The 27,417-nt window shown below is 44.8% G+C and overlaps 1 protein-coding gene across 6 annotated transcripts in view; it reads right to left on the bottom strand.

Moving 5' to 3' along the window:
- The window catches only part of ST3GAL6 (ST3 beta-galactoside alpha-2,3-sialyltransferase 6), a 139,850-nt gene that overhangs the window by 10,531 nt on the left and 101,902 nt on the right, over positions 1 to 27,417 (bottom strand). For all 6 annotated transcript variants that reach the window (XM_066599166.1, XM_066599165.1, XM_066599162.1 and 3 more), the window contains 4 exons: positions 24,177 to 24,277; positions 10,911 to 10,974; positions 8,130 to 8,225; positions 6,968 to 7,154 (listed from right to left, as the gene is read on the bottom strand). In XM_066599166.1, coding sequence (XP_066455263.1) covers positions 6,968 to 7,154; positions 8,130 to 8,225; positions 10,911 to 10,974; positions 24,177 to 24,277 — 448 coding nt within the window. The remainder of the gene's footprint in view (positions 1 to 6,967; positions 7,155 to 8,129; positions 8,226 to 10,910; positions 10,975 to 24,176; positions 24,278 to 27,417) is intronic.

The following is a 27,417-nucleotide window of genomic DNA, read 5'->3' as shown; positions in this document are numbered from 1 at the left end:
ATTAGCAGCTCTCTCCCATATATAATGCACTCCTCTGACCCATTGCATTATTAGCAGCTCTCTTCCATATATAATACACTCCTCTGACCCACCGCATTATTAGCAGCTCTCTCCCATATATAATACACTCCTCTGACCCACTGCATTATTAGCAGCTCTCTTCCATATATAATGCACTCCTCTAACCCACTGCATTATTAGCAGCTCTCTCCCATATATAACGCACTCCTCTGACCCATTGCATTATTAGCAGCTTCCTTCCATATATAATGCACTCCTCTGACCCACCGCATTATTAGCAGCTCTCTCCCATATATAATACACTCCTCTGACCCACTGCATTATTAGCAGCTCTCTCCCATATATAAGGCACTCCTCTGACCCATTGCATTATTAGCAGCTCTCTCCCATATATAATACACTCCTCTGACCCACTGCATTATTAGCAGCTCTCTTCCATATATAATGCACTCCTCTAACCCACTGCATTATTAGCAGCTCTCTCCCATATATAATGCACTCCTCTGACCCACTGCATTATTAGCAGCTCTCTCCCATATATAATGCACTCCTCTGACCCACTGCATTATTAGCAGCTCTCTCCCATATATAATGCACTCCTCTGACCCACTGCATTATTAGCAGCTCTCCTCCATATATAATGCACTCCTCTGACCCACTGCATTATTAGCAGCTCTCTCCCATATATAATGCACTCCTCTGACCCACTGCATTATTAGCAGCTCTCCTCCATATATAATGCACTCCTCTGACCCACTGCATTATTAGCAGCTCTCCTCCATATATAATGCACTCCTCTGACCCACTGCATTATTAGCAGCTCTCCTCCATATATAATGCACTCCTCTGACCCACTGCATTATTAGCAGCTCTCCTCCATATATAATGCACTCCTCTGACCCACTGCATTATTAGCAGCTCTCTCCCATATATAATACACTCCTCTGACCCACTGCATTATTAGCAGCTCTCTCCCATATATAATGCACTCCTCTGTCCCACTGCATTATTAGCAGCTCTCTCCCATATATAATGCACTCCTCTGACCCACTGCATTATTAGCAGCTCTCTCCCATATATAATGCACTCCTCTGACCCATTGCATTATTAGCAGCTCTCTCCCATATATAATACACTCCTCTAACCCACTGCATTATTAGCAGCTCTCTCCCATATATAATGCACTCCTCTAACCCACTGCATTATTAGCAGCTCTCTTCCATATATAATGCACTCCTCTGACCCATTGCATTATTAGCAGCTCTCTCCCATATATAATGCACTCCTCTAACCCACTGCATTATTAGCAGCTCTCTTCCATATATAATGCACTCCTCTGACCCATTGCATTATTAGCAGCTCTCTCCCATATATAATGCACTCCTCTAACCCACTGCATTATTAGCTGCTCTCTTCCATATATAATGCACTCCTCTGACCCATTGCATTATTAGCAGCTCTCTCCCATATATAATGCACTCCTCTGACCTACTGCATTATTAGCAGCTCTCTTCCATATATAATGCACTCCTCTGACCCACTGCATTAGCAGCTCTCTTCCATATATAATGCACTCCTCTAACCCACTGCATTATTAGCAGCTCTCTTCCATATATAATGCACTCCTCTGACCCATTGCATTATTAGCAGCTCTCTCCCATATATAATGCACTCCTCTAACCCACTGCATTATTAGCAGCTCTCTTCCATATATAATGCACTCCTCTGACCCATTGCATTATTAGCAGCTCTCTCCCATATATAACGCACTCCTCTAACCCACTGCATTATTAGCAGCTCTCTTCCATATATAATGCACTCCTCTGACCCATTGCATTATTAGCAGCTCTCTCCCATATATAATGCACTCCTCTAACCCACTGCATTATTAGCAGCTCTCTTCCATATATAATGCACTCCTCTGACCCATTGCATTATTAGCAGCTCTCTCCCATATATAATGCACTCCTCTGACCTACTGCATTATTAGCAGCTCTCTTCCATATATAATGCACTCCTCTGACCCACTGCATTAGCAGCTCTCTTCCATATATAATGCACTCCTCTAACCCACTGCATTATTAGCAGCTCTCTTCCATATATAATGCACTCCTCTGACCCATTGCATTATTAGCAGCTCTCTCCCATATATAATGCACTCCTCTAACCCACTGCATTATTAGCAGCTCTCTTCCATATATAATGCACTCCTCTGACCCATTGCATTATTAGCAGCTCTCTCCCATATATAATGCACTCCTCTGACCTACTGCATTATTAGCAGCTCTCTTCCATATATAATGCACTCCTCTGACCCACTGCATTATTAGCAGCTCTCTTCCATATATAATGCACTCCTCTGACCCACTGCATTAGCAGCTCTCTTCCATATATAATGCACTCCTCTAACCCACTGCATTATTAGCAGCTCTCTTCCATATATAATGCACTCCTCTGACCCATTGCATTATTAGCAGCTCTCTCCCATATATAATGCACTCCTCTAACCCACTGCATTATTAGCAGCTCTCTTCCATAATGCACTCCTCTGACCCATTGCATTATTAGCAGCTCTCTCCCATATATAATGCACTCCTCTAACCCACTGCATTATTAGCAGCTCTCTTCCATATATAATGCACTCCTCTGACCCATTGCATTATTAGCAGCTCTCTCCCATATATAATGCACTCCTCTGACCTACTGCATTATTAGCAGCTCTCTCCCATATATAATGCACTCCTCTGACCCATTGCATTATTAGCAGCTCTCTCCCATATATAATGCACTCCTCTAACCCACTGCATTATTAGCAGCTCTCTTCCATATATAATGCACTCCTCTGACCCATTGCATTATTAGCAGCTCTCTCCCATATATAATGCACTCCTCTGACCTACTGCATTATTAGCAGCTCTCTTCCATATATAATGCACTCCTCTGACCCACTGCATTAGCAGCTCTCTTCCATATATAATGCACTCCTCTAACCCACTGCATTATTAGCAGCTCTCTCCCATATATAATGCACTCCTCTGACCCACTGCATTATTAGCAGCGCTCTCCCATATATAATGCACTCCTCTAACCCACTGCATTATTAGCAGCTCTCTCCCATATATAATACACTTCTCTGACCCACCGCATTATTAGCAGCTCTCTTCCATATATAATGCACTCCTCTGACCCACTGCATTATTAGCAGCTCTCTTCCATATATAATGCACTCCTCTGACCCACTGCATTATTAGCAGCGCTCTCCCATATATAATGCACTCCTCTAACCCACTGCATTATTAGCAGCTCTCTCCCATATATAATGCACTCCTCTAACCCACTGCATTATTAGCAGCTCTCTCCCATATATAATACACTTCTCTGACCCACCGCATTATTAGCAGCTCTCTCCCATATATAATGCACTCCTCTGACCCACTGCATTATTAGCAGCTCTCTTCCATATATAATACACTCCTCTGACCCACCGCATTATTAGCAGCCCTCTTCTATATATAATACACTCATCTGACCCGATTCTCTGATGGCCATTGCAGGAGCGTTTCTGATGTGTCCATCTGCATTTCTGAACGACTGCCTGCTTGCAGTGAATGGAGACGGGCGACTAGAAGAAATTTCTCAGTGCGCTGCACGTCTAGTCACTGAACAAGTATCGCTCCTGTGTGAAATCATCCTAAGGCTGCCTGCACACGGCCGGATTTGCAATGCGGAATCCGAAGTGGGCATTTGCCTCCGGATTCCACGGCAAATACCCAAAATCTGCAATATGGAAAAGCTGGTTTTCCTGCCCACTAGTGGAAATCAACTGCGATTTTCCTCTCTCTGGGAAGGGGAGGGGAGGAGCTTCCACTGAAGTCAATGGAAGCTGTCCGACCCGCGGCCCTTCCGCAATCATCATTGCGGAAAGGCCGCAGGATGCACGTCATCTCTTAGCGACGGCGCGGCATAATCTGTACTGCGTTTGTGCGACGGCCGGCACATCCGCAGTACAGAATATCAAAAATCCAGACAGGTATGCGGGGTCACCCACTGGGCACTGGGTCGGATCCCGTATGCAGAATCCGACCCGGTCGTGTGCAGGCGGCGTAAAGCTGCCTACATCAATATCGCGCTCTTGAACATGCGATTTACCCGCGGATGTGAGGCGTTTTTAAGGTAACAACGCCTCACATCTGTGAAATTCCGCTCCGCTTGCACGAGTTTCATTTGCGATAAAAGATTGGCAGTGTTGGCCATGCACATCGCAGGGCATGCGAGAGACAGGTGATGCATTAAAGGTTTTATTGAAATCAATGGGTGATGTGTTCCGGGCAACGCGAAAAGCTATACATGCCTTGATTTTTATCTCGAAAGGGGTTGTCCCGCGATAGCAAGTGGGGTTCAGCACTTCTGTATGACCATATTAATGCACTTTGTAATGTACATTGTGCATTAAATATTGGCCATACAGAAGTTATAAACTTACCTCCTCCGGTGCTGGCGTCCCCGTCTCCATGGCGCCGACCAAAGCCGCCTTCTGCCTGGATAAGACGCGCTTGCGCAGTCTGCCCTCTGCTGTCCGGCTCCGGCGTGCTCGCGCCGCAGAGGTCTTCTGCGCATGCGCAGAAGCACTGTGCGGCGCGAGCACGCCGGAGCGGCTCCTTCAGCGCAAGCGCGTCTAATCCAGGCAGAAGGCGGCTTTGGTCGGCGCCATGGAGACGGGGACGCCAGCACCGGAGGGGGTAAGTGTATAACTTCTGTATGCCAATATTTAATGCACGATCTATATTACAAAGTGCATTAATATGGTCATACAGAAATGCTTAACCCCATTTGCTATCGCGGGACAATCCCTTTAATGGGGTTGATATTGGTGCGAGATATGTGCGATTCGCAACTGACAAATCTCGCAGGCGCTTTTCACGATTGTGTGAAAGTGGCCTAAGGGTGCATGAGAACAAATTTGGGGCAGATTTAGCAGTGGATGCGCAGCAGACATTACCCCTTCAACTGAAAGGGTGTGATACGTTGTATATCCGCACCAGAATCCGCCACGCGTGACTCCCCCTAAAGATGCTTTTCAGTCCTCACAGAAGCCGCAGGATATGCAGAGACTTCTTCTCTCCTGTCTGCGCTATATGATAATTCCCATGTGAGTTTACACAGAGGAAAAACATACAGCAAGTCGGGTCAATATTCCAAACGCCCTGAAGGTTCTGTTCACATCTGCTGTGGAGCCTCCATCACACATATCATTATATTACTAGAAAAAATAGCGCTATTTTCCCGATTAAATGACCAACACCATGACCAAACGTGAGGGACCCCATTATACAGTGAATGTGGCCCCCTTTGGGCACAGCTGGTGTGCCGTGTGAAGGATCTACCCCAGCATCTGAACCTATGACAGAACAGTAAAATGTCATTAACAATGCAGATGATGCATCGCCTAAGATTGGCGCTAGAGGGGATGTGCCAAGATGCAAACCGCTTTGGGAATAGGACGCTTGGGGCAAGTCTTGCTTTCCGTACCCCCAAGGGAAAAAAAACGATTTTGCTGGGGGTGGAAGCCGTGTCAAACCTGACATTTCCCAGCGGCTGTTGTATTACAGAACGTCTGTTCACATGAATGGCCGCCCTGTAATAACAAGACAGCAGAAGGTCCATCAGAACAGGAGTCCCTCTTACTGACCGTATCTGTGTTCTGGGACATACTATGGGAGTTCCCACTCTATGACATTCATATTCCCCAATTGGGTATATGAATGGAGGATGTCATCTTGCAACAACTTCTTTAAAAAAAAACAAACCTGTCATCACCTTTGAACCCCATAAACCACTATTACAGGGCTCAAAAAGTGAGGGAACGGGGAGTCCGGGGGGGATCCGTGTTCCATACTCCCTGGGTGCCCCATTCCTGTGCTACATCTGTGCACACCATGACTCTCTTGACAAGGCTGTGTGCACACAATCTCTCATTGATCTCTACAGGTTAATGTGCGCACAAAATCTGAAAAAAGTCATGCCAACTTTGCTGGGACACAGTGCGAGAATGGGGCAACCCTGGCGAGTATGAAATACATCTTCCCAGGCCCCCGTTCACTTACCTTTCAGACCCATAACAGTTTTTATGTGACAACAGATTCCCTTTAAGGCGACCCTCCGATACTGGAGAAAGAAATATGGCCGAACAACTTCAGCGTTCCTGCAGGCTTCCATGCAGTCGTCAGCGCCGACAGAACTTCTCTTGCTGGTAACGGTGATTGAAAACCCCGCCTCCAGCAAGAGATTGCTCTGATTGGCTGAGCCAGCACTCAAGAACCAGAGCCAGCGCTCGAGGAACCAATCACAGCCATTGAATGAATGGCGCCTGCTACGTGAGTAGTGCTTTATTTTTTTTACGTAGTGTAGCTAGGGTGTTTACGTTGTACAGCGTTTAATGCTGAAAAAACCGCCTGTGTGATGAAGGCCTAAGACTAATGATGCATACCATTACACAGCATACATCAAATAGTCAGAGAAGTGGTGCGGCCATCTTTGTTTCTCTAGGCCCGGAGGGTCACTTTAAATAACCTCGTGTTTGTGGTTTTTCCTTCCTCATAGCAGAAATCGGATCAAACAGGAGAGAGATGTAGGATTTATAAATCTAAATAAACCATATATAAATAGGATTTAGTAAAGGGCTCATAAAGGGAGTTCCACCATCCTAGAGCAACATATACAACAGCTTGCTAATAGACTTTTACGGACCAGGTCATCAAAAAGGCCAACGTACACTTGGTACACAGGTATTAAACGTTTGCATATCCATTTTGGTGAATTCGCTGCGCCCAAATTTTGCATATGTGTTTATATGTAAATCTGCTTATAAGGAGACATCAAACCAGTATCTACATAGGACCAATTAATAAGTGATCTTCATGTACCCCGGAGGCCATTCTGCACCTACCACAGTTCTGTGTAGTAGTAGTTCTGACAACCATTTGACATCATGAGGCTTAAACATCATCAGCACCACGGTGGTATTCGGGTCATAGTGCAAACTGTCTGCAAAGATGGATTCTGGGTAACAGAGGCGGAAAGTCGTCTTCTGTCCAACATCATCTTCGTACCCCAAGACCGGGCCATCATTCATCCTTAGAACGGGAGGGGAGGAAAAAGAAACAAGATTAGTATTTTTTTCCGCCACTGCTAGCTTTATGACTTTATGTCAGCGACACATTCCAGGCGCTGTCCCATCACAACGTCACACCGGTGCTACCTTTTACATTGTTCGTCTGTCATAGAAGCCGAACAAGAGGAAAAATGGAAGAACCAGAACCCACACATGCCGGACCTGAACAGCCCCATGCAGATCCCATTGACTACAGTGGGGTCTGTCTGGTTTCCCTTCAGCTCTATGGCATTTCCCAATAGGAGAAAGCGCAGCATGCTGCATGTACTACTTGGTCTGGGGTTTTACGCTGGATCTGTACTGCAGGCTCTGAATGGAGACTCCAGCGCAGCCATGAATATGCCATAACACATTCATAGCTTTCTTCTGGATCATGCATTCAGTGATATATCAGGGAGCTTCCCCTATATACATAGTGTGAATAGAGCTGCAGCCTTGAAGAGTGAGTATATTAGTTATCATCTACCCGGTATCTAAACCTGTAGCACGTGCTCCTTGGCGGCTCCCATGCTGTGCACTCCATTCACTTCTGTGTGACAGGCAGTGATCGATGCATTCAGCAATCGCCCTCTGCCCCACAGAAGTGAATGGAGCGGAGAACACACAAGAGTGCCTCTTTTTCTATTCACATGGGGCATTTAAGTGCAAGTCTTGGGAGTGCTGACCAGACATATATTCCCTATCCTGTGGATAAGGAATACTTGTAATGGGAAAACCCCTTGAAGCCTATGACAAAGTATAGCAAATTCCAACCCTCCAACACGTCAACTTAGTTCCATTTCAGGACCACTACTGGTAGAGAAACAAAACCGAAATATCCTATCCATAGTCCTGCAATGTGAATGTCCCAGTGACGGATTGTCACACAGCCCCCCATCTTCTGCCCATTCACCCCTTAATGTACAAATGCAAAAATATCACAGAAGACTGGCTGTACCTTATTATCACATCATAGCTATCGATTTTCTTGCCCAGCGTGCTGTTCCGAAGTACGCCGCCATTGCCGACAACAACACATTTCTTACAGGAAATGCTGGAGAGGAGAAAAGATACAGGACTGTTAGATAACAAGACAGGAGGCCGAGACCCCCCCCCCCCCCCCCCCCACCTCCTCACAAGTCTTTTGTCACTTTCTTTCACTTTTCCTTAATAGCATCTTAAATACTCAAGGAGCGCAGGAAGTCAAAATAGTACACTGTAGTAGAATGGTCCGCTGATCATGACCATGGGCCTGCAGCGGGTCCTGGCCTGCCGAAACTAAGCAAACTACTTCAGCCCTCACTTCTGTGTGGGGGGAAGGAAAGCGACAACCACATTGGGCCCCACAAAATGTTACCCTCCTTCCTGTTGAAGTGTATTCGCACGACACAAGCCGTACTACACACCGAGTAGTGAGAAAAGAAATGATGGAGGATTAACTTGACATCATTACGGCTTCTAATGTGGCCCCTGGTTCCAACAGAGGGCCACACATCACAGGTATGGAGTGTGCATGTAATACTCTATATACAGATATTTTACATGCCTAAATTTGCATTTTTTCCCTGATTTCTTTGTCAAAAATGGGATTGAAATAAAGCAGTTTCCTCAGTTGTTGCAGATCTCATCTGAGGTTTGCCATGGCGCCTTGTGAGAGAGCGGCACTTCTCTTCACCATGGTTGGGTAGAGCTGCCCACTATGTGTATTGCCTTCCCAATGGTCACACTGTAGAAACGTAGGCCAAATTATGTAAGAAACACACATTTGGATGTCTAAAAATCACAGATCATGTGTTAGACTATGTTCACATCCGCTCAGCCCTTTCATCATATATGACGGAAGAGGCGACGGGGGCACCTAGGAGGGAGGCGACAGACCCCATTTACAAGTCAATGCACATGTTGTGATTGTTCTGCAATGGATCCCGCATTGTGGTTCCCACTCATAACCATGACAGATGTGAACGGATCCTTAGGCCTCCCTCACACAGGGCGTTTGCAGAAACTCCGAGTTTTTCAACGCTGCGTTTACTGCAGATTCCGCCCCGTTTCAGCAGCGCTGGCATACTTTATACCAGCGTTTTGGCTGCATTTTCAGCTCGGCTGAAAACGCAGCCAAGGATGCTGAAAAGAAAAAAAAAAGCAATACTCACCTAGCCGCTGCAGTCCGGGTCGCGGCTGCTGGTCTCTACCGCTGATCCGGGCTTCCTCTGCACTCACAAGTCTATTGCCGTAGGCCAGATTTGAGAACCCCGCCTCCAGCAATAGAGTGCTGTGATTGGTTATCGGCACGCTCGATGTCCAATCACAGCCCTTCATTGACTGTCTCAGCCAATCAGCGCCGGCAAGCTCTGATTGGCCGAGACAGTCAATAAAGGGCTGTGATTGGTTGTCGGCGCTTGCTTGATGCCCAATCACAGCCCTTCATTGACTGTCTCGGCCAATCAGAGCTTGCCGGCGCTGATTGGCTGAGACAGTCAATGAAGGGCTGTGATTGGACATCGAGCGTGCCGATAACCAATCACAGCACTCTATTGCTGGAGGCGGGGTTCTCAAATCTGGCCTACGGCAATAGACTTGTGAGTGCAGAGGAAGCCTGGATCAGCGGCAGAGACCAGCGGCCGCGACCCGGACTGCAGCGGCTAGGTGAGTATTGCTTTTTTTTTTCTCTACCTAGCTGGGACTCATTTTCGGGGTAGGGCTTCTATTGCAAGCCCTCACCCCGAAAATTGGCGAGCGGTTAACGCTGCCAAAAACGCGGCACCAAGTGTTGCCGCATTTTCAGCAGTGCTAAAACCGCTGCCCATTCATTTTAATGGGCGACGCAGGGCTGAAAACGCCCCAAAATAGAACTTGCATCGCTGTCAAAGCGCAGAGTTGGAAGGCGCTGCATTTTCAGCCCTGTGTGAGCAGCCCCAATGAAATGAATGGGAGTGTTGTACAGCGTTTAGCGCTGGGCTGAAAAGGCAGCGCTAAACGCTGTACAAAACTCCCTGTGTAAGGGAGGCCTTAGTATATGTTCACACGTTGCAGGCTTTGGTGTGAATCTGCCCCAAAAAACTGTGCCAATACGGTGCGGATTTTGATTTAGTTTGTGATACAGCTCCATTGCAGATTTCACCCCATCAGCTAAGGGGTGAATTCTGATGCAGATCCGCAGTAAAATCAGTGTCAAAATTCATACCAATGATGTGGATTTTGCTGCAGTTTTGGTTGCGGGATTTTCTGCAGATGTGGTATGTAAAGTCCGCAGCAGTTCTGCTCTGTGTAGTCTTACTGTATGTACATATGGGACGGAGATGCTGCAGAATTTTCACATCCAAAACGGAATCAACATCCAAACAATTTGTACAGATTTTGTGTACTCACAGCCGATTTTGTCAAACACAGCGCCCCCACCCCCTCCTCACCTCCCAATTCTTTGCACTCCCAAATCAGCACAGCCTTTCACATGATACCCCGGCGGCTTCTAGTGAGTGCAGCACAGCTGCTCAGGTGATGCCACTTCCACCTTCACCTGGCCTGTGGCGCTGCTCTTACTAGTGGCCGCCAGGTACAAGGTGAAAGATTGCACGAAAATCAGCTGAGTCTCAAAATCTCCACCTATGGTGCAAATTTGTACTCCGTTTTCGATATGCAAATGCTGCAGTATTGTCGCCCAGTGTGAACATACCTTTAGTAAAGGCTTTAAAAAAAGCAAACAAACAAGGACCATCTCCATGTAATATGTAACACTCACTTCCTGATCTCGTCCGGCAGGTCGCACTTTGGAAGCTTCTTCAGAGCCACGTCGAAATATCTTTCTGTTAAAACACAAAAAGAAAAATTAAGAAATGTGCCCCTTGCAGAAAAGCATCACTTTATATAACATTACTCCTATGCAGAGGACAGCGGGTCCGAGTCACGTCTGCAATTCTGTGAAGATCCAACTAGCAGTCCGATTTTTGTAACAATAGTCAATGATTTTACAACATCCATCCACACATGGCAATTCAATATTTCATATTACACACAATTGCTACAGTCAGGACAGCTGTATATGGGGATCGATTGACATGATCGCCACGGCTCAACCATAATTATCACTAAACGCCATAAACGGATCAATTCCGTGAAAGTGACTGCAATGTGTGTACAAGACGGACCTGTATGTGGCTCCTGTCCAGATGTATACCTGTATACAAATATGCCCCCTAGTGGTGGCAGCAAACAGCTGAGAAGGAATGCGTGTGAAAAGTGCTGAGCACCAAAATGCTGTATATTCGTAAAATGTCCAAATCCTGGACATACTGGAAGGCCTCATCCACACAACAGTATTTGGGTCAGTATTTTGCATCAGTATCGACTAGTCAAAAACAGGACTGAAACCTACAGAAAGAAAAAAAAAAGTAAAAGTTTGCACCTGCTCCTGGTTGGGCTTATAACTACTGATGCAAACTATTGAACAAACATTGCCATGTGAAGAAGTCCTTCGCTACATCTGATCTCAGTCCTAGAATCACCAAAATGGAAATTATTAACCACAAGAATCAATCAAGTTCTTTGAACTCGGTCGATAATGTCGATAGTAAAACAAGGTTTGACCCCATGTCATGGCTCCTCCACCATGACATGGGGTGAACTGTTATTACGGTGTACATGTCCCAGCACAACACAGGTCAGCGGTTTATGACTTCATCTCATGATCCGTGCAACAGCTTCACAGTTATTGTATGCAAGTCAGTCGTATGTCAAGTGGGAACTTTAGTTACATACTGATCAGTGGAACCTTTCTACACAAAAACATCATTTCATAAACCTCAGAAGACGTGTTCTAGAGACGCATGAAGCTGGAGAAGGCCAAAAAAGCTGAAGACTCCGATGTACATCAGTCCACGGTTCTTATCTACGGATAGAGAACATTCAGGGGTGTTCTACCACTCCCAGGAGCATCCCGTTCTATTACCCTAAGAGAACAACGGGCAATCCTGAAATAGGTTAGAAGGAACCCCAAGGGGAATAGAAAAAGACCTACAGAAAACCCTACAGACTTCAGAAACCTCTGTTCATGTGTTCACTATTAGAGAAACACTGACCAAGAATGGTGATGAAGGAAGGACACCACGAAGGAAGTCATGGCCAAAAATAACACTGCAGCCCGTCCCAAGTTTACGGAGACCAACTGGATGCTTCTACCAAATGTTCTTTGGATGGATGAGACAAAAACTGAACTTTTTAGGAGAAATGTACAACTCTGTGGGGAGGAAGAACAACACTACACACCCACACCAAAACTTCCTCCAACTGTGAAGCCTGGTAGAATGGGCTGCATAATTTGGGGCTATGTTGAGAGGGCATCTTAGTTTGGGGCTGCTTTGCCCCTCAGGGCCTGAATGCCTTGTGATAATTGTGAGTACAATTAATTCTAAGGTGGAACATCTTACAAGAGGATGTAAGGGCGGCCATCCATGACCTCAAGATGAAGAGATGTTGGGTGATGCAACAAGACGATGACTCAAAGCACATAGGGAAATCAACTAAAGAATAGTGAAAAAGAAGATTTGTGTTTAGGAATGACAAAGCCAGAGTTCTGACCTTAACCTTATGTAGATGCTATGGCATTCCCCTCCCTGCAGAGCATGCCCACAGGACTCTCCTATAGAAGTCTTCAGGTGATTGTGACAGCTCACCTCCTCATCCTCCCTGCATAGGCCACAGAGCATGCCAACAACACTATCCTATAGAAGGCTATAGTTGGTGGTCACAGCTCACCTCACCCCTCTATGCACTGGTCACAGAGTATGCCCACAAGACTCTCCCATAGAAGCCTATGGGTAATTATCACAACTGACCTCTGTAAGTGCTAGGAAAATCGAAAGACGACCCCCTGCCGGATGGCGGAGGCCCCCTGGTTGTCCGCGGCACTCGTGGGTGCAACAGATAGGCAACGGTACCTCCTCTGACATCAGCACCGAATGGAACAATGCTCTTGGTTGTGGTCATTCTTGATTGGCGCTACGGACCCTCGTCGTCCAAGCGTGATAACTAACTAACCTCTCTATTCTACAGAAGTTACAGAGCATGCCCACAACAATCTCCCAAGGAAGACTTTCTTGTTCTCTCCTGTTCTTTGAGCTTATGGTCCATGAGTTCTGCTGTAAAGCATTTCTCTAAATGCTGCACAGCTCAGGCAAGATGGCCGCCTCCATAGTCATGTACAGACCACCGAGTAATAAAAGGAACAATCAGAAAATAAAAAACAGATCAGAAAAATAGAAAATGCCTCACCATTTGGTTTTATACAATCACAATCTTTGTCCCAAGTGAAACGGATCCATGTATAATAGCTAATGAATTGAGATAAGAGTAATAAAGGCCTGGGAGAGTCCGATTTTTAATCCGTCACGCCGCCCAAGAACACGGGTGCAGACCCCAATTCACCCGAGGAAAAGTGGGAAAGTCCAGATAAGAGGTGCTGTGTTTTCTGTTTTTATCTTTATAGTTTTATAAACTTTTCATACAAGATGTAAGCCTTGATGACTGCGGCCGTATGAGAGGCCCATGAAGGACGAGCATCTGTATGAGAGGCACATGAAGGACGAGCATCTGTATGAGAGGCACATGAAGGACGAGCATCCAACTGTCCTGTTTTCCGAGGCCAAGCGGTAATTTGACCGTCTACATATCATTCTCCGTTCGCTTTCATCTCTAATATGTTAATGGTTTTTGGCTTGGTTTCCTCAAATTAATAAAGAACAGACCTCGCCGGCAACCCTGGAAACCCAGATTAGTCTAATCTGTGATGTCATGAGAGGTCAGAACATACAGAGGGACAGGTCTCTACCTGTAGGTTTATGCATCGCATTAACCCCTCATAGAGATGATATTTATTGGTTGTTTTTCTTTTTAAATTATTTCTGCCTTTCAAAACCCATATATTTTTTTTTCTTTCTGTTAAGGGCTTTTTTGGGGGGACGAGTTGTATTTTTCAATGCCACCATAAAATGTATTGTATAACTTAAAAGATTGTGGCACTGTTTTGGGGTTTTCTTTTTAAGACATTCACAGTGTGGCACAAAGGACATGTTCACTTTATTCTGCGGGTCATTAGGATTACAGCGATACCCATTTTATATAGTTTTTTTTTTTTTTTCCATGTTTTACTATGTCTTATAAAATAAGAGACTCACATTGATCGTCTCTCACCCAGCCAACCAGAGCCCTACTGTGCAGCGATAAGTAGCTGACGAGGGGCAAGAACCCCAAAACGGCTGTCCGTAAGTGCTCTAGTTTGGCTTACATCTCAAGTCATGTTGCAAATGCCTGTTAAAGAATTGGCTATTGCCTCATCGGGAAGCAACCTTCCAGTAGGTGGCACTGTGGGGGATCACTCCATCACTCATTTACTTGCCTTCCTCTTCCTCAATAGGACTGCAATAGCGTTAGTCCTGATGAATATGGCCATGACTTCCGAAAACCCGGTGTCAGTGTAACGGTACACTAATATCTGCGGAGAACGGGCCATCATGCACTGACATTCAGAGAGCTCCTCATCAGCCTTCAGTACGTGACGGCCAACGGCCTGACCATCATGACGAGGATGCGTTTCCATCCTTCCTATCAATATATAAAAATTCGGAGTATCTCCCGTATAGAAGGTAGAAGCAGAGGAAGCTTTAATACTATCCATATTCTTGTCTCCTTCCTCTAATCTCCCGGATCCCGGTCTCGGATTGCTTTCTTTCCATCTATAAAGCTGTCATCGTCTGAAGATTACTTTAGGCTGATTACACTAACTCATCTCATTTCTTCCAGGCAGTTTACATAAGACGATGAGCGGTGAGACACCGGACTGAAGAAGGGCGAGGAGGTGCAGAAAAGTCTCTTCCATAACCCGATCCCTCCGTGTGATTATTTCTTGTGTAACTCTCTCATTCTAACCACGCAAATAAGGAAATTGTTACTAGGCCTATCAGAAGTGACCATTAGTATCTATCTGCCTGTAAGTGGCCATCATCAAACCACAAACCTCAGTCTGCAACGGCAGAAACCCAACTGAGCATCTTAACCCCTTAGTGACAAGGGGACTATTTTTTATTTTTTTTGCTTTAAGGACCGAGTGATGGTCATTGTTGCATTGGCAGGCGTACTTGCAGCGTGACGCCAATCCCCCTGCTCTATATATACGAATCAAGATAGCGCATGCTGCGATGTTTTTCACGCTATTAATACAGTGAGAGTGGCCCAATACAAATCAATGGGCTATTGGCAGCGCTTGCGGGAAAATTGCATGCGTGACCCACAATGACAATACGCCCAGGAGCGGTCTAACATTTGTCTAACAGAGATAGATGGTCTTGTTTTTTGGGGTTTTTTTTTGAGGGGGGGGTATTGGTACATGTAATTTTTGGATTGCTTTCTATTGCGTTTTTCTGGAGGCGACCCGAAGAAAAATAGCAATTCTGGCATTAGTTTTTAAAGTGATTCTTTTATGGCGCTCACCATGCGTAATAAGTAACAAAATATTCTCATTGTTTGGGTCGTTACGAACGCAGTAGTACAGATTATGTACTGCTTTTTAAAAAGTCTCTTTGCTGTTTTGTCCATTTAAACTTTTGTTTGTGGGGAGAATGTTTTTTTTAACTGGCTATTTTTTTTTTTCAACTTTATTGAACTTTTTTTGATGCCATTTTATTTTTAGTCCCTCAGGGGGACTTGATGATGCTATAGTTCAATCGCTAGAATAGTACACTGCATTACTTATGTGGTGCATTCTAAAATACCTATGAGAGCAGCCCGTTAGACTCTGCTGGAGGCGGGGTCTAATAGACTGAGTTACATGGCAGACAGGGAGGCCTTTGTCAGGCTTCTGGATGACATGGGAACCCATTGGTACCTTGCACTCATACTGCGGGTTGCCAATAAGTGACAGAAGGATCCACCTTCATCTGTCATTTGCTTAAATGCTGCAGTTACTATTGATTGCGGCATGTAAGGGGTTACACTATGAGGATCTGAGGTTTTTGCACATCTAGCGGTTAGAGCAGCAGCCTGGCTGTCAGTAGTCAGTTACGTTACCACCTTAAAAGAGATAAGTGCAGTGAAGTCAGTAAAAAGGCGTATTGGCAGTCACTAAGGGGTTAAGACATTTAATCGCAACGCACTCACATGTTGATACGATTTTCATTTTTCCTACAGAAATAACATGCGATTTTCATGTGCACGAAAATCCCCTGATCGGCAATGCGATGCGTTCCTTGCAAAACGTATCCCACTCGCAAGCAAAAATAGCGGGTTTAAGAGTGCGGTATCGGTCAGAGTTTCTCGAACGGATATAACACTCATCTCTGTAAATATGGCCTAAAAGTAATATAACATTTTTCATAGGACTTATTTTGCCTCCTACTTGGTTGTATTTACTATTGTTGTCCAGAACTCACCGGTTTATTATTGGTCTCTGACTACAAACCAGTCTCCTCTGTAGTCAGGTTGTATCAGCAGGAGATACACTAAATTAGGCCATACGATCTTTGATAATGACCAGCCCTGATGCAGACCGCTGATCGTCATTTGGATAGTTTGCACTAATACAATGGGTGTAATAACATAAAAGTAGTGAAGAACGCCTCCGCTCCCGTTCTTCCAGTGATTGGTCCCTGCTGGTGGTCATGTGACAGTTACAGACGTTACACGACCCTGTATAAGGATGTACCCTTGGAAGAAGTGAAGACCAGCGGTGGGATATGGCCACTATGGCAGCTTGTTTTATGCTATTAGACAGATTTGACCAATATGGCAAATGGTTGCTGAGGCTTCGGCAGATCATGCCTAAACTTTTCCAACAGGACAGACGGGGTCTTCGTCAGACTTTGGTCTGTCATCATCCATTGTGAATGACTGGTTTTCAAATTAATTTTTCAAGTGATTATTGATTTTGGCCAATTTAGTGACAATTTGGCCACCTCCAGACTCGGCTCACACTTGCTTCGTGTTGTCCATTTAGAACGGATATCCAGGTGCAATTTCCTAGATTCAACTCTGGTGCCTGCTAGACCCTATTGACTTACAACAGGATTAGTCATGATTTCCAACGTTTCTTCTTGTCAAATCTGCCAGAATTGCTAGAGAGAGTCCTAGGCTCCCTAAACCAGACTGCCCTCGATCATTTCTGAGATGGAGAACAGACCACAGAAGGATCCAAGTGAGGACCGAGAAGACATTACAGTCAGCGGTGGCATTTCCAAGTGCTCTCCAAGTATTAGTAGGAACAACCCACTAGTTCCACCGGTTGAGAAGCCCGGGCCTGGAGTGGCGAGTTGTTATAAAGATGTGAAGAGGGGCGTCAACAACGTATCACTTAGAAGGACCACCGCTAGCTGATCATCTGGAATATTTCTGAGGAGCCAAGGTAAAATGTCAGGGCAACATTATAGAATTACAGTACAGAAAACACCCGGGCTTAAATACTGATAACAGCGAGACAAAGGATTTTTGTTATCGCGTCCAAAAATAATATAATCCGCACGGTGTAATCCAGCAGGTCTAGTGTTTTTTTTTATCCTTATCGGGATGTGTCCTTCACCCAGCGGTTAAAAAAGTGTTATTATGGCTAGATGGCGAAAAGAAGGGAAAAGGATGTAAACTAGCGACAAGAATGATTATTTTATCTGAGGGAGTGCCCGATGCTAGAGACACTATTTTTGTGTCCTGGGAACATTCGGTACACGTATCTTTAATTCTCATCTATGTTGGCGTTTATTGCTCAACCATAGAGCTGCTAAAGTAGAAAGTAGATATTTTTTCTTGTGCAAGAGACCAAAAGTATGAATAAGCTTTGGTATGTCAACATGCAAGATGATGACAGTTCCTGTAGGCTGCACGATTCTGTGAACTCCGGATGGAGGACGTTGCATATAGAAGGGACATTCATATCATGTTTTTCGTATGGTTGGCACGCTAAGAACGCTCTCCATGCAGACTATGTCCATAGCTTGTACCGGCCAGATGACGGCCATACATTGGTATCCAATAAAAGCAGGGTACGTTAAAAGGAACCTATCACCTCCATTTTTACTAATTAAAAACAAATTATGAAGATAGGGATACAGTTTTCTGATAGCATATTTTATTCTACTGTCTGTACATGACTATGGGGGTCGCCATTCTGCCTGAGCTGCGATTAACAGCATTTAGAGATTTGCTTTACAGCAGCCTCATTGGCCATACACACAATGAACAGTTGAAGATGACACAGTCTTCTATAGGAGAGTGTTGTAGGCATGCTCTGTGCTGGGAGGGGGAGGAGGTGAGCTGTGACATCACCAATTGTGAATGATGGACTCTCTTTCTCTAGGGGCAACTCCTTCTCATACAGGTAAAGGGCAGTACAGGGCATGTAGTTCTCTATTGTAATGGCCAGGGCTGTGGGGTTGGAGTCCCTTTTTTGTTAGAAAAAATGTATCGATTCCAGTTAATAAATTATATATTTCGATGCAGAATGTGTTGCATATTTCCTTCCTCAGGATTTTGGGGAAGTGAATTGCATGTTTACATTTTAGTAACGTTTTGTGTTCCGAAATCGTATACCAAAAAATACATTTTATGTTCAATTTAAATAGTCGGATTATTTTATCATAACTGTGATGAAAAGCCCGATGTTATCATTTTAATACAGTAAACGTATCACTCCGATATGAAGGAATCGGGGTCTGGGAAAGTTGAGGAGTCGAAGGTTTGGCTTACTGAATCCACAGACCATGGTGATAGCCCCATAAAACCAATGTATGATGAAGATTTGGTAACCCGGGGTCATTGTAATTAAGGGTCCTTTTAAATTTCCCCCATATCCTCCCCATGAGTACTGAGGAAACAGTCACTCGTCTACCAGGCTTCCACGCGGGCAGATACGGAATGTATAGGAGGTGGATGATGGTACGTACAATGGTTCATTCCACATAGTGTTTTCTCATTGTCCCAAGCAATTACTAAGAAAGATCTGTGGTTGCCTCGAAACGAGGCTTACATGCCAGAATATATAATAAACCGAGAAGTCGAGCCAATATCCTTGCGTACTTGTACGTTTTTTTTTATAATCCATAGGCCACAGCTTTTTTTCCCTCAATTTATTGCTTCTTGCCCAATCATTGGCCAGTTTAAAAGGCCCATCAAAACAAGTAAGCCTAATGGCACAAAAGACTTTCTGGATAGCTTTAGTTTTAGCCCCCAGCAGGTTTACAATGACTTAGGGTATATTTACACCTATGCAGGAGCAAACAATGGCAGAGCTCGCTTGTTTGCTCAGGCAGCCCATTTATATCGGCAGATACAGCTCCTTGAAATGCGAAATCGTTCAGATTCGCTGTATATAAGTGACTGAGAACGTCTATCTAAATGGAACAAGCCAACGACGGTTTTTATGCCTGCATAATATGAAGAACGAACAAAAAGGGAAAGATTACACCGGTCAACACAATTTTTCCGGCACAAGGTTTTTCAGCTCATTTTTGGGGTGCTCAATCCAAATAGGTCATCAGATTTTGTCCGTCGCATCAGGCTTTTGAGATAGGAGGTATTGCATTTTTGCTAGAATTTTATGCCTCTAGTGGAAGAAGTTAAAATAGAGAGATCCGAAAAGTTTATTAATTTTGGTGGCGCTGCGGCTGCATAAACTTCCTCTTCTTCGACATTCTGTGATGCGCGGCGGTAATCTGCTGTCATATTGGAGTCCCATCGGCCTTGGCAGCGTTCGTCCTTTAATATCGGAGGGTCGTCAAACATTCCTGCCTTTTTCTTCTCGTCACACAGACTTGGTTTGATGAAGTAATTGGTTAAAGCCCTTGATGACAGTGGAGACGGCTTCCACTGCATATGTTTAACCTTTCCAAGTTTTATGTGTAGTCGGGTAAAGACAAATTTGTTTCAATTAACCAGAGGATCGTTAATGATGTTTTTGTCACCGGACGTCAAACTGATTTGTGGTGGGCATTCGTTTTTCACCCGGTGGTCTGCTATAGCCCTGCTGTCCCGAAAGCACAAGAAACGGGTATTTTGTGTAACCGCCAGCTGGCCCAGCAGTAAGTTGACTGTTTTCAGATCCACACAACTACCCATCCATGTACTTATTATTTCATCCTCTCCAGGACAATCTTGATGCTGGCATACTCCAAGAATTAAACAATCACTGCCTATCCTTACTCACTCCGGAAGTCACAGTCTCTAATTATACCTATGAGACTCATACATAGCTTGGAGACTATGACTTCTGGTCCGAACAATAAGCTCGTCACTCTGCGGGTCATGTGGGGCGACTCGGAACCAGAACAAAGTGGACAGTTTATCAATTAAACCACAATTATCTGCCCGATTGTGCACCGTGTGGCAATCACACATGGGGAAATGTTACAAACTTTCCCTGAAGTTACTTTTCAGTTTCTTATAAGCTATAGGGTCTCCGTATATACAGGATGTATGTATGTCTGTGACAGTGACAGCCACCCCCCAGCCCAAACAAACACACCTTACATTCTCATTCTCATTCTCAAGAGAAGCTTCATTTTATGCAGAAGTGATGGACACTGAACAGCAACTATTAGGCCTCCTTCACACGGGCGACAAAGTCGTGCTATTTTGTAGCATTGCTGCGATGCTACAAATCACATGTATGTGAAGCCCAGGCTTTCCTATGGGTTCCTTCACACATGAGATGTTTTGTAGCATGCGACAATCCGACACAAAAACCTCGCAAGTCCGGCGATATGCCCGCGACATGCTAGGTTTTGTAGCCCATGTTTCTCTATGGAGCCTTCCTCTCTGTTGCATTGCACGAAACGCGGTTTGCATGCGATGCAACTTTGACAGTAGCAGATGCTACAAAGTCGCGTGATTTTGTAGCGTCACACGCGACTTTGTAGTGCTACAAAATCGCAGCTATATTATACGGTGCAGCGATGCAATATCGCTGTGATTTTCTCACAGCGATGCGGTGTCGCCCGTGTGAAGGAAGCCTTACTCTACTGCAGATAAGCTGAAATATCAGATGACACACACAGGCTGCTGCAGAACCTTTTTTTTACGCTACAGCCAGATAAAGGCAGCTTTGTGTCAATCACAAGCTCACAGATGTGAAGCCCCATCGTCTCTTTACAAAAAGGTTCTTCGGCAGGTGGGATGTATCTTCCCAGATGCTACAGACCGTTCTGATTTAGTATATATACACCAGATATGAAATCCTTTCTTCTTCAGAAAGAGGTTCTGCAGTAGCTGAAGAATAAATAGTAAGAGCAGTCGTACAGTCTTCCCAGGGTGATACGTGATTCGTTGCGGTATAATACATGTAGACACAATATGGTGTGAGCAGCGGCTAATCTGCGGCGATTAGTATCTAAGCGATTAATCTCTTACACTGATCAGGGAGGTATGTTAATCTGCATTGTGGATTTCACAAGAACAAGGAACTCAAAGAACATTAATACTAAACGAGCAACATAAAAGTCCTAACGGAGCGGATAGAGAAGGGCGCTCTAGATGAGTGTCTAAGTGATTAGGTAGAGCTCGCAATTCCGAAAATCAACTGTGGCGCTCACTGCTCCATCTAAAGTCCTTTTACTGCCCAATTATATACATATGACGCGATCTACAGATGGCGGCTGCTTCACCCTCTATCCCCTCCTTATCGTGATCTGCAGATGGCGGCTGCTTCACCCTCTATCCCCTCCTTATCGCAATCTGCAGACAGCGGCTGCTTCACCCTCTATCCCCTCCTTATCGCGATCTGCAGATGGCGGCTGCTTCACCCTCTATTCCCTCCTTATCGCGATCTGCAGACAGCGGCTGCTTCACCTTCTATCCCCTCCTTATCGCGATCTGCAGACAGCGGCTGCTTCACCCTCTATCCCCTCCTTATCGCGATCTGCAGACGGCGGCTGCTTCACCCTCTATCCCCTCCTTATAGCGATCTGCAGATAGCGGCTGCTTCACTCTCTATCCCCTCCTTATCGCGATCTGCAGACAGCGGCTGCTTCACCCTCTATCCCCTCCTTATCGCGATCTGCAGACAGCGGCTGCTTCACCCTCTATCCCCTCCTTATCGCGATCTGCAGACAGCGGCTGCTTCACCCTCTATCCCCTCCTTATAGCGATCTGCAGATAGTGGCTGCTTCACCCTCTATCCCCTCCTTATCGCGATCTGCAGACAGCGGCTGCTTCACCTTCTATCCCCTCCTTATCGCGATCTGCAGACAGCGGCTGCTTCACCCTCTATCCCCTCCTTATCGCGATCTACAGACGGCGGGTGCTTCACCTTCTATCCCCTCCTTATCGCGATCTGCAGACAGCGGCTGCTTCACCCTCTATCCCCTCCTTATCGCGATCTGCAGACAGCGGCTGCTTCACCCTCTATCCCCTCCTTATCGCGATCTGCAGACGGCGGCTGCTTCACCCTCTATCCCCTCCTTATCGGGGCTTTAGGATGTATTTACATTGCAAAACAAACAAAACCATCACAAAAATAGAAATAGGCCCCATTATTCGCTGCGGGTGTATTTCCATGTGCGATTTTTCTCTTGCAGCAAAAATTGTAGCATTTCCTATTTTTACTTGAATATTGCACATTATTTTCTATGGGAGCAAAAAAAAAATGTATTGAACTCGCATGCAGCTGTGAAAATGGGCGATTGTCACGAGCGTGCAGCGATGAGATAGGTTTGCAATTGCAGAGAAAGATCACACGGTTACAAGCCCAAGGCGATCAGAAGGAATCATGCTTTTTTTGCAAGCAAATCGGCGTATTTTACTGCACTTTTTGCACCTGCAAAGCATGCCCGTTTGTGCACGGCAAATAAAGACACACCGATTGAAATGGCTAATGAGTTCCACGTGTGTTCTTTTTCTAGCGGAATTACGCAGTGTGTCACGCTTCTCCTAACGTACTGCATGCACATTTGCGCACCTCTCCGTTAACTTCTATGGGGACCATTGGTGCGCAAATGTTCAGGAAAATAGAGCAAGCTGTATTTTTTTTTTTGCGTGACCGAAATGTGCAAGAAAGTATGCGCATGTGAACTAATCCATTGAAATCAATGGGTTCTATTCTCTGCGTATTGCGCCAGTGTGATGCCGGCCTTAGACAAGATCCCGACTCCATGTAAGTAGTTCAGCTCACGTCTCATTTGTAGTCTGCAAAAGCGTCAATGCACAAATTGCAAACTCCCTTCTCCTCTGTACTTCCGACTAACCATAAAAGTTTGCTTGGATGTGCTGCCTGACATGACGACTACGACTTCCTGCGAGGAGGGATCATTCACCAGTGGTTTACATTACTGGACCATACTTAAAGGATAAAACAAATCTCCCCCCTTTCTTGCCCCTATCTAACAGTCCGGACCCCTTCTGGGCTGCTGCTTTCTCATAATGGGCTCTATTTATTTCAACTTTCAATTCAAGAGTCCCAACAACGACTCCGTGGCCCATTTTTCAAGTACTTTAATACGGTATTACTATTAACAGAGTCGAGTCATAAAAATTGACCATATGGCAATAGCAATATGATCTTCACATGAGGGGGATAGACAAGTGAATTGGTGGCAGTAGGTTTCCAATAACCTGTAATCTACATCCTGAACGGCCGCTGTATTGGAGCCCCCATCTAGCAGCGCATTGGATCTTCTTTGGCCCTTAGAGCCGCAGGAATCTGTTGTGGTGTAGATTCCACTTGGAGATGAAATCACTAGACAGGAATATCGGCCCCTGCGGACAGTAAGCTCCTTGTAGATTTGATGGCAGTACTGACATGTTCATGACCATCTAAGAGAGGGCACTGAGACAAGTACACAGGGCTCTGAACTTGAAGCTCCACAAGCAGGTTAGAAATGTCAGGTCTTAAAAATAAGAGTATTAATATAGAAATCTCCTCCAGGCGCACAAACAGGTATACGAAAGTATTTATTTCCGATGCATTTACGCTTTACTGCCAAAAAATGAATGGTGTCAAGAAGAAAAAAAAAAAAACACAGAAATTTAAAAAGCGTACCTCCTTTCCGGGTTCCGTACGGGAGATCAACCTTGTTGGTGCCAAAAATTGCAGACTGCTTCCTGTAGTTTTCACACAGAAACGGTTCGATTTCAGACATGCTGTGGAAAGAAGAATATATTAATACAAAGTGCGCAGCTCTGCCAGCAACAACAACACGTTTACGGCGCCGATTTCCCTCCGTGTGGATAATAAGGTTACATTTCCTGACCGATAACAGCTATTTATAACAGTTCTAGCCGATACCAGGGCAGCCTGCAGCACTCCAGCTGTGTAACACTACAACTCTCAGCATGCCGTGACAGCCCAAGATTGTCAGGGCATGCTGGGATCTGTAGTTTTGCAAATTCTAATAAGAAAGAAGCATTTTAGCTTATGTCCTACGGCTGCAATGGGTCAATGTGTCACTGTTATGGGTCCTGAGATAAGATGCCGGCATTATCTTTGCATAATAGAACATTTTTCCTAAACTTTTCTAAATCCTTTTTGTGAAAATTCAGTGACAGCAAGTAGAGATCTTGCAAATCGTGTGGAAGCACAAAGAAATTTTTAAATCTTAAATGTCCGCTGTTTCAGAAAAAATGACATAAATCCACAGTGCAGGCCAATATTAAGAAACGTTGTACTATACATTAGAAAAATGCTTCTTCCTCCATTTATCAGCCCCATCTCTCTGCTAAAGTGTCATGTTGTCTCCTAAATTGAAATGCTGCTAAGATCCATCCTGGAAACCAAGACGGACTAACAGCTCACTGATGGATGAGATTACATGCTGTCAATAGGAGTTTATGGAGAAGTAAGGAAGGAGGAGCCAAGTGGAGAGCAGCAGAGGCTCTCAGAGATGCTGCTGCAGCTAATAGTAAGTGTTTTCCAGCTGCTAGAATCACATCTACACTGCTGAGCACAGCTGTATAATGTCCTCCATGCTGCTGCTGTTTCTCTGTTTATGAGGAATAGAAATAGGGGAGTAGAACCTCCTCTTCTGCATGTCTTGTAAATAGGAGTGGCAGAGATAGGGGAGCAAGATCTCCTCTTCTGTGTATATGCCGTGTATGGGAAAGATACAGATGGTAAAGGGAAATAGGATCTCGTCTTCTCTGTGTGTAGGAAAAAAAAGGAGAAAGGAGTAGGATCTCCACTTCTGTGTATGAGAAGGATAGAGATAAAGGAGCAGGATCTTCTCTGTGTGTATGTGTGTGCAATGTATGGGAGAGATAGAGATAAGTTAGCATAATCTCCTGTTCTCTGTGTGTAGTATGGAAAAGAAAGAGATAAGAAAGCAGGATTGTCTCTTCTCTGTGTGCTGCATACGTGAGAGATAGAGGAGCAAGATCTCCAACACTCTGTGTGCAGTGTACAGAAAAAATACAGATAGGGAAGCAGGATCCCCTCCATCTCTGTGTGTGCTTCATAGAGGAAATACAAAACAGCAGTCTCCACCAAACAGCTTAGAGACAACTGAAAATTAGAAATGGAGAGGAAAACTGGTGAAGAATGCAAAAAACAAGTCATATAAATCCCCAGAGTGCTATTCTTCATGTATGTTCAAAGCAGCTCATTCTTAAAAATCACTATGAGTCATATAGCCTGTAATTACACAATGAATACACTTTCTTTACCGAAGACTGCACAACACCCACAGCTAAGGGTTATGTAAAAGAGTTCATTGCAAAATCTGCAAGAGATAATGAACCCTTCCATTATGTCAAAGGGTTCGTTATCTAAGGATCCTCCCAATTGTGACATTACCAGGTGGTGGAGTTAGGGGGATTTTAGGTTGAATGTTTTTGAGGTTTCTTTGTCAGTACAGAGGGGTAATACACTTACAGATCTGCAAAACTTTGCAGCAGCAATGGTTCCAGATACCTGAGCAGGTTAGTAAATCTGAAGTTGCTTGGATTTCCTTAAAGACCAATCAAAAACGGCCTACATGTTTTCTGTAAGAAGTTTAACCCTTTCCAATCCATTGTCTGATGTCTGAAGACATTCTGATTAAAGGCTGTACAGCTCCGATGTCGGAAGACATCTGGCAGGGTTTTCTTACTGTACATTCCTGGCCGCTCTGTTGTCGGGGGCCTCTCCAGCATGTCCCATACCGCAGTACTGGCTCTAGCCAGCAGATGGCTCCATTGTATAATGGCAGAAAGAGAAAGCCCCCTAGGAAAACCCTGAATCCAAAATTGGATTGCACCCTGAGAAGCAAATCCGCAGTAATTGACAGTCTAATGCATGTGGATGGGGTTATCGTAACACCGTCCATACATAGCAGAAAAATCCTAGCAGTAATCAGAGCAGGCTGCAGAGGTCTGCCGTACTTTAATGCCCTTTAACAAAAGGGTTAACTTCTTGCAATAATTGCAAAACAGTCAAAACCAGAAAAGTGGCCTTATTATACCGAGATCACCTACTTACCAAATAGCAGCTGGCAGGAGACCAGGAGAGGACTGTGAAATAACAGCGTTCATGAAGTTGACGTAAATTACATGTTGAATTCCCAACGAATTGAGTACAAAGAAAAAAAGATAATATTGGAAACCGCTGCCAAAAGAAGTCAGAGATGGGAGAGATACCGACGGGCTACCACCAGTCACAATACAGAGAGCCGTGCAAACTACACCGGGCCAGCAGTAAGAAGGCCTCCTGTAGTCACGCAATAACCGTGGGACTTGGTAATGAGCCGTCTGCATTGTGCTGCACTGTAGCATCTGTTGTCTAGAGACTTGAGGCCAAAGCTACTTTTTAACCCCTTAAGGCTCCTTTTTTTCCTATTTTTGTCTTTCCTCCCCACTTACAAAAATCATAACTCATATTTATCCATCAACGTAGTTATCTGAGGATTTGTTTTTTTGTGTGACTTTTTCAATGGTACCATTTAATGTACCGTATCATGTAATGGCATTTTCTTGAATTAAACTCTAAGTGGAGTAAAATGAAAAAGAAAAGCGCAATACCGCCATCTTGGAAGGGGGAGGGGAAGGCTTTCTTCAACAGTGTACACACTGCAGCAAAAATATGTGTGTGCAATGTATGGAAGAGATAGAGATAAGTTAGCATGATCTCCTGTTCTCTGTGTGTTGAGTATGGAAAAGAAAGAGATCGGAAACCAGGATCTCCTGTTCTCTGTGTGCTGCATATGTGAGAGATAAAGGAGCAGGATCTCCAACACTCTGTGTGCACTATCCAGAAAAAATAGATAGGGAAGAAGGATCCCCTCTTCTCTGTGTGCTGTGTATATGAGAGA

This window comes from Eleutherodactylus coqui, chromosome 4, assembly GCF_035609145.1.
Source record: "Eleutherodactylus coqui strain aEleCoq1 chromosome 4, aEleCoq1.hap1, whole genome shotgun sequence".
In the NCBI taxonomy this organism is placed as follows: domain Eukaryota; kingdom Metazoa; phylum Chordata; class Amphibia; order Anura; family Eleutherodactylidae; genus Eleutherodactylus; species Eleutherodactylus coqui.
Note: the sequence above shows the minus strand (reverse complement) of the source record. Positions and strands in the feature narration are given on the sequence as shown.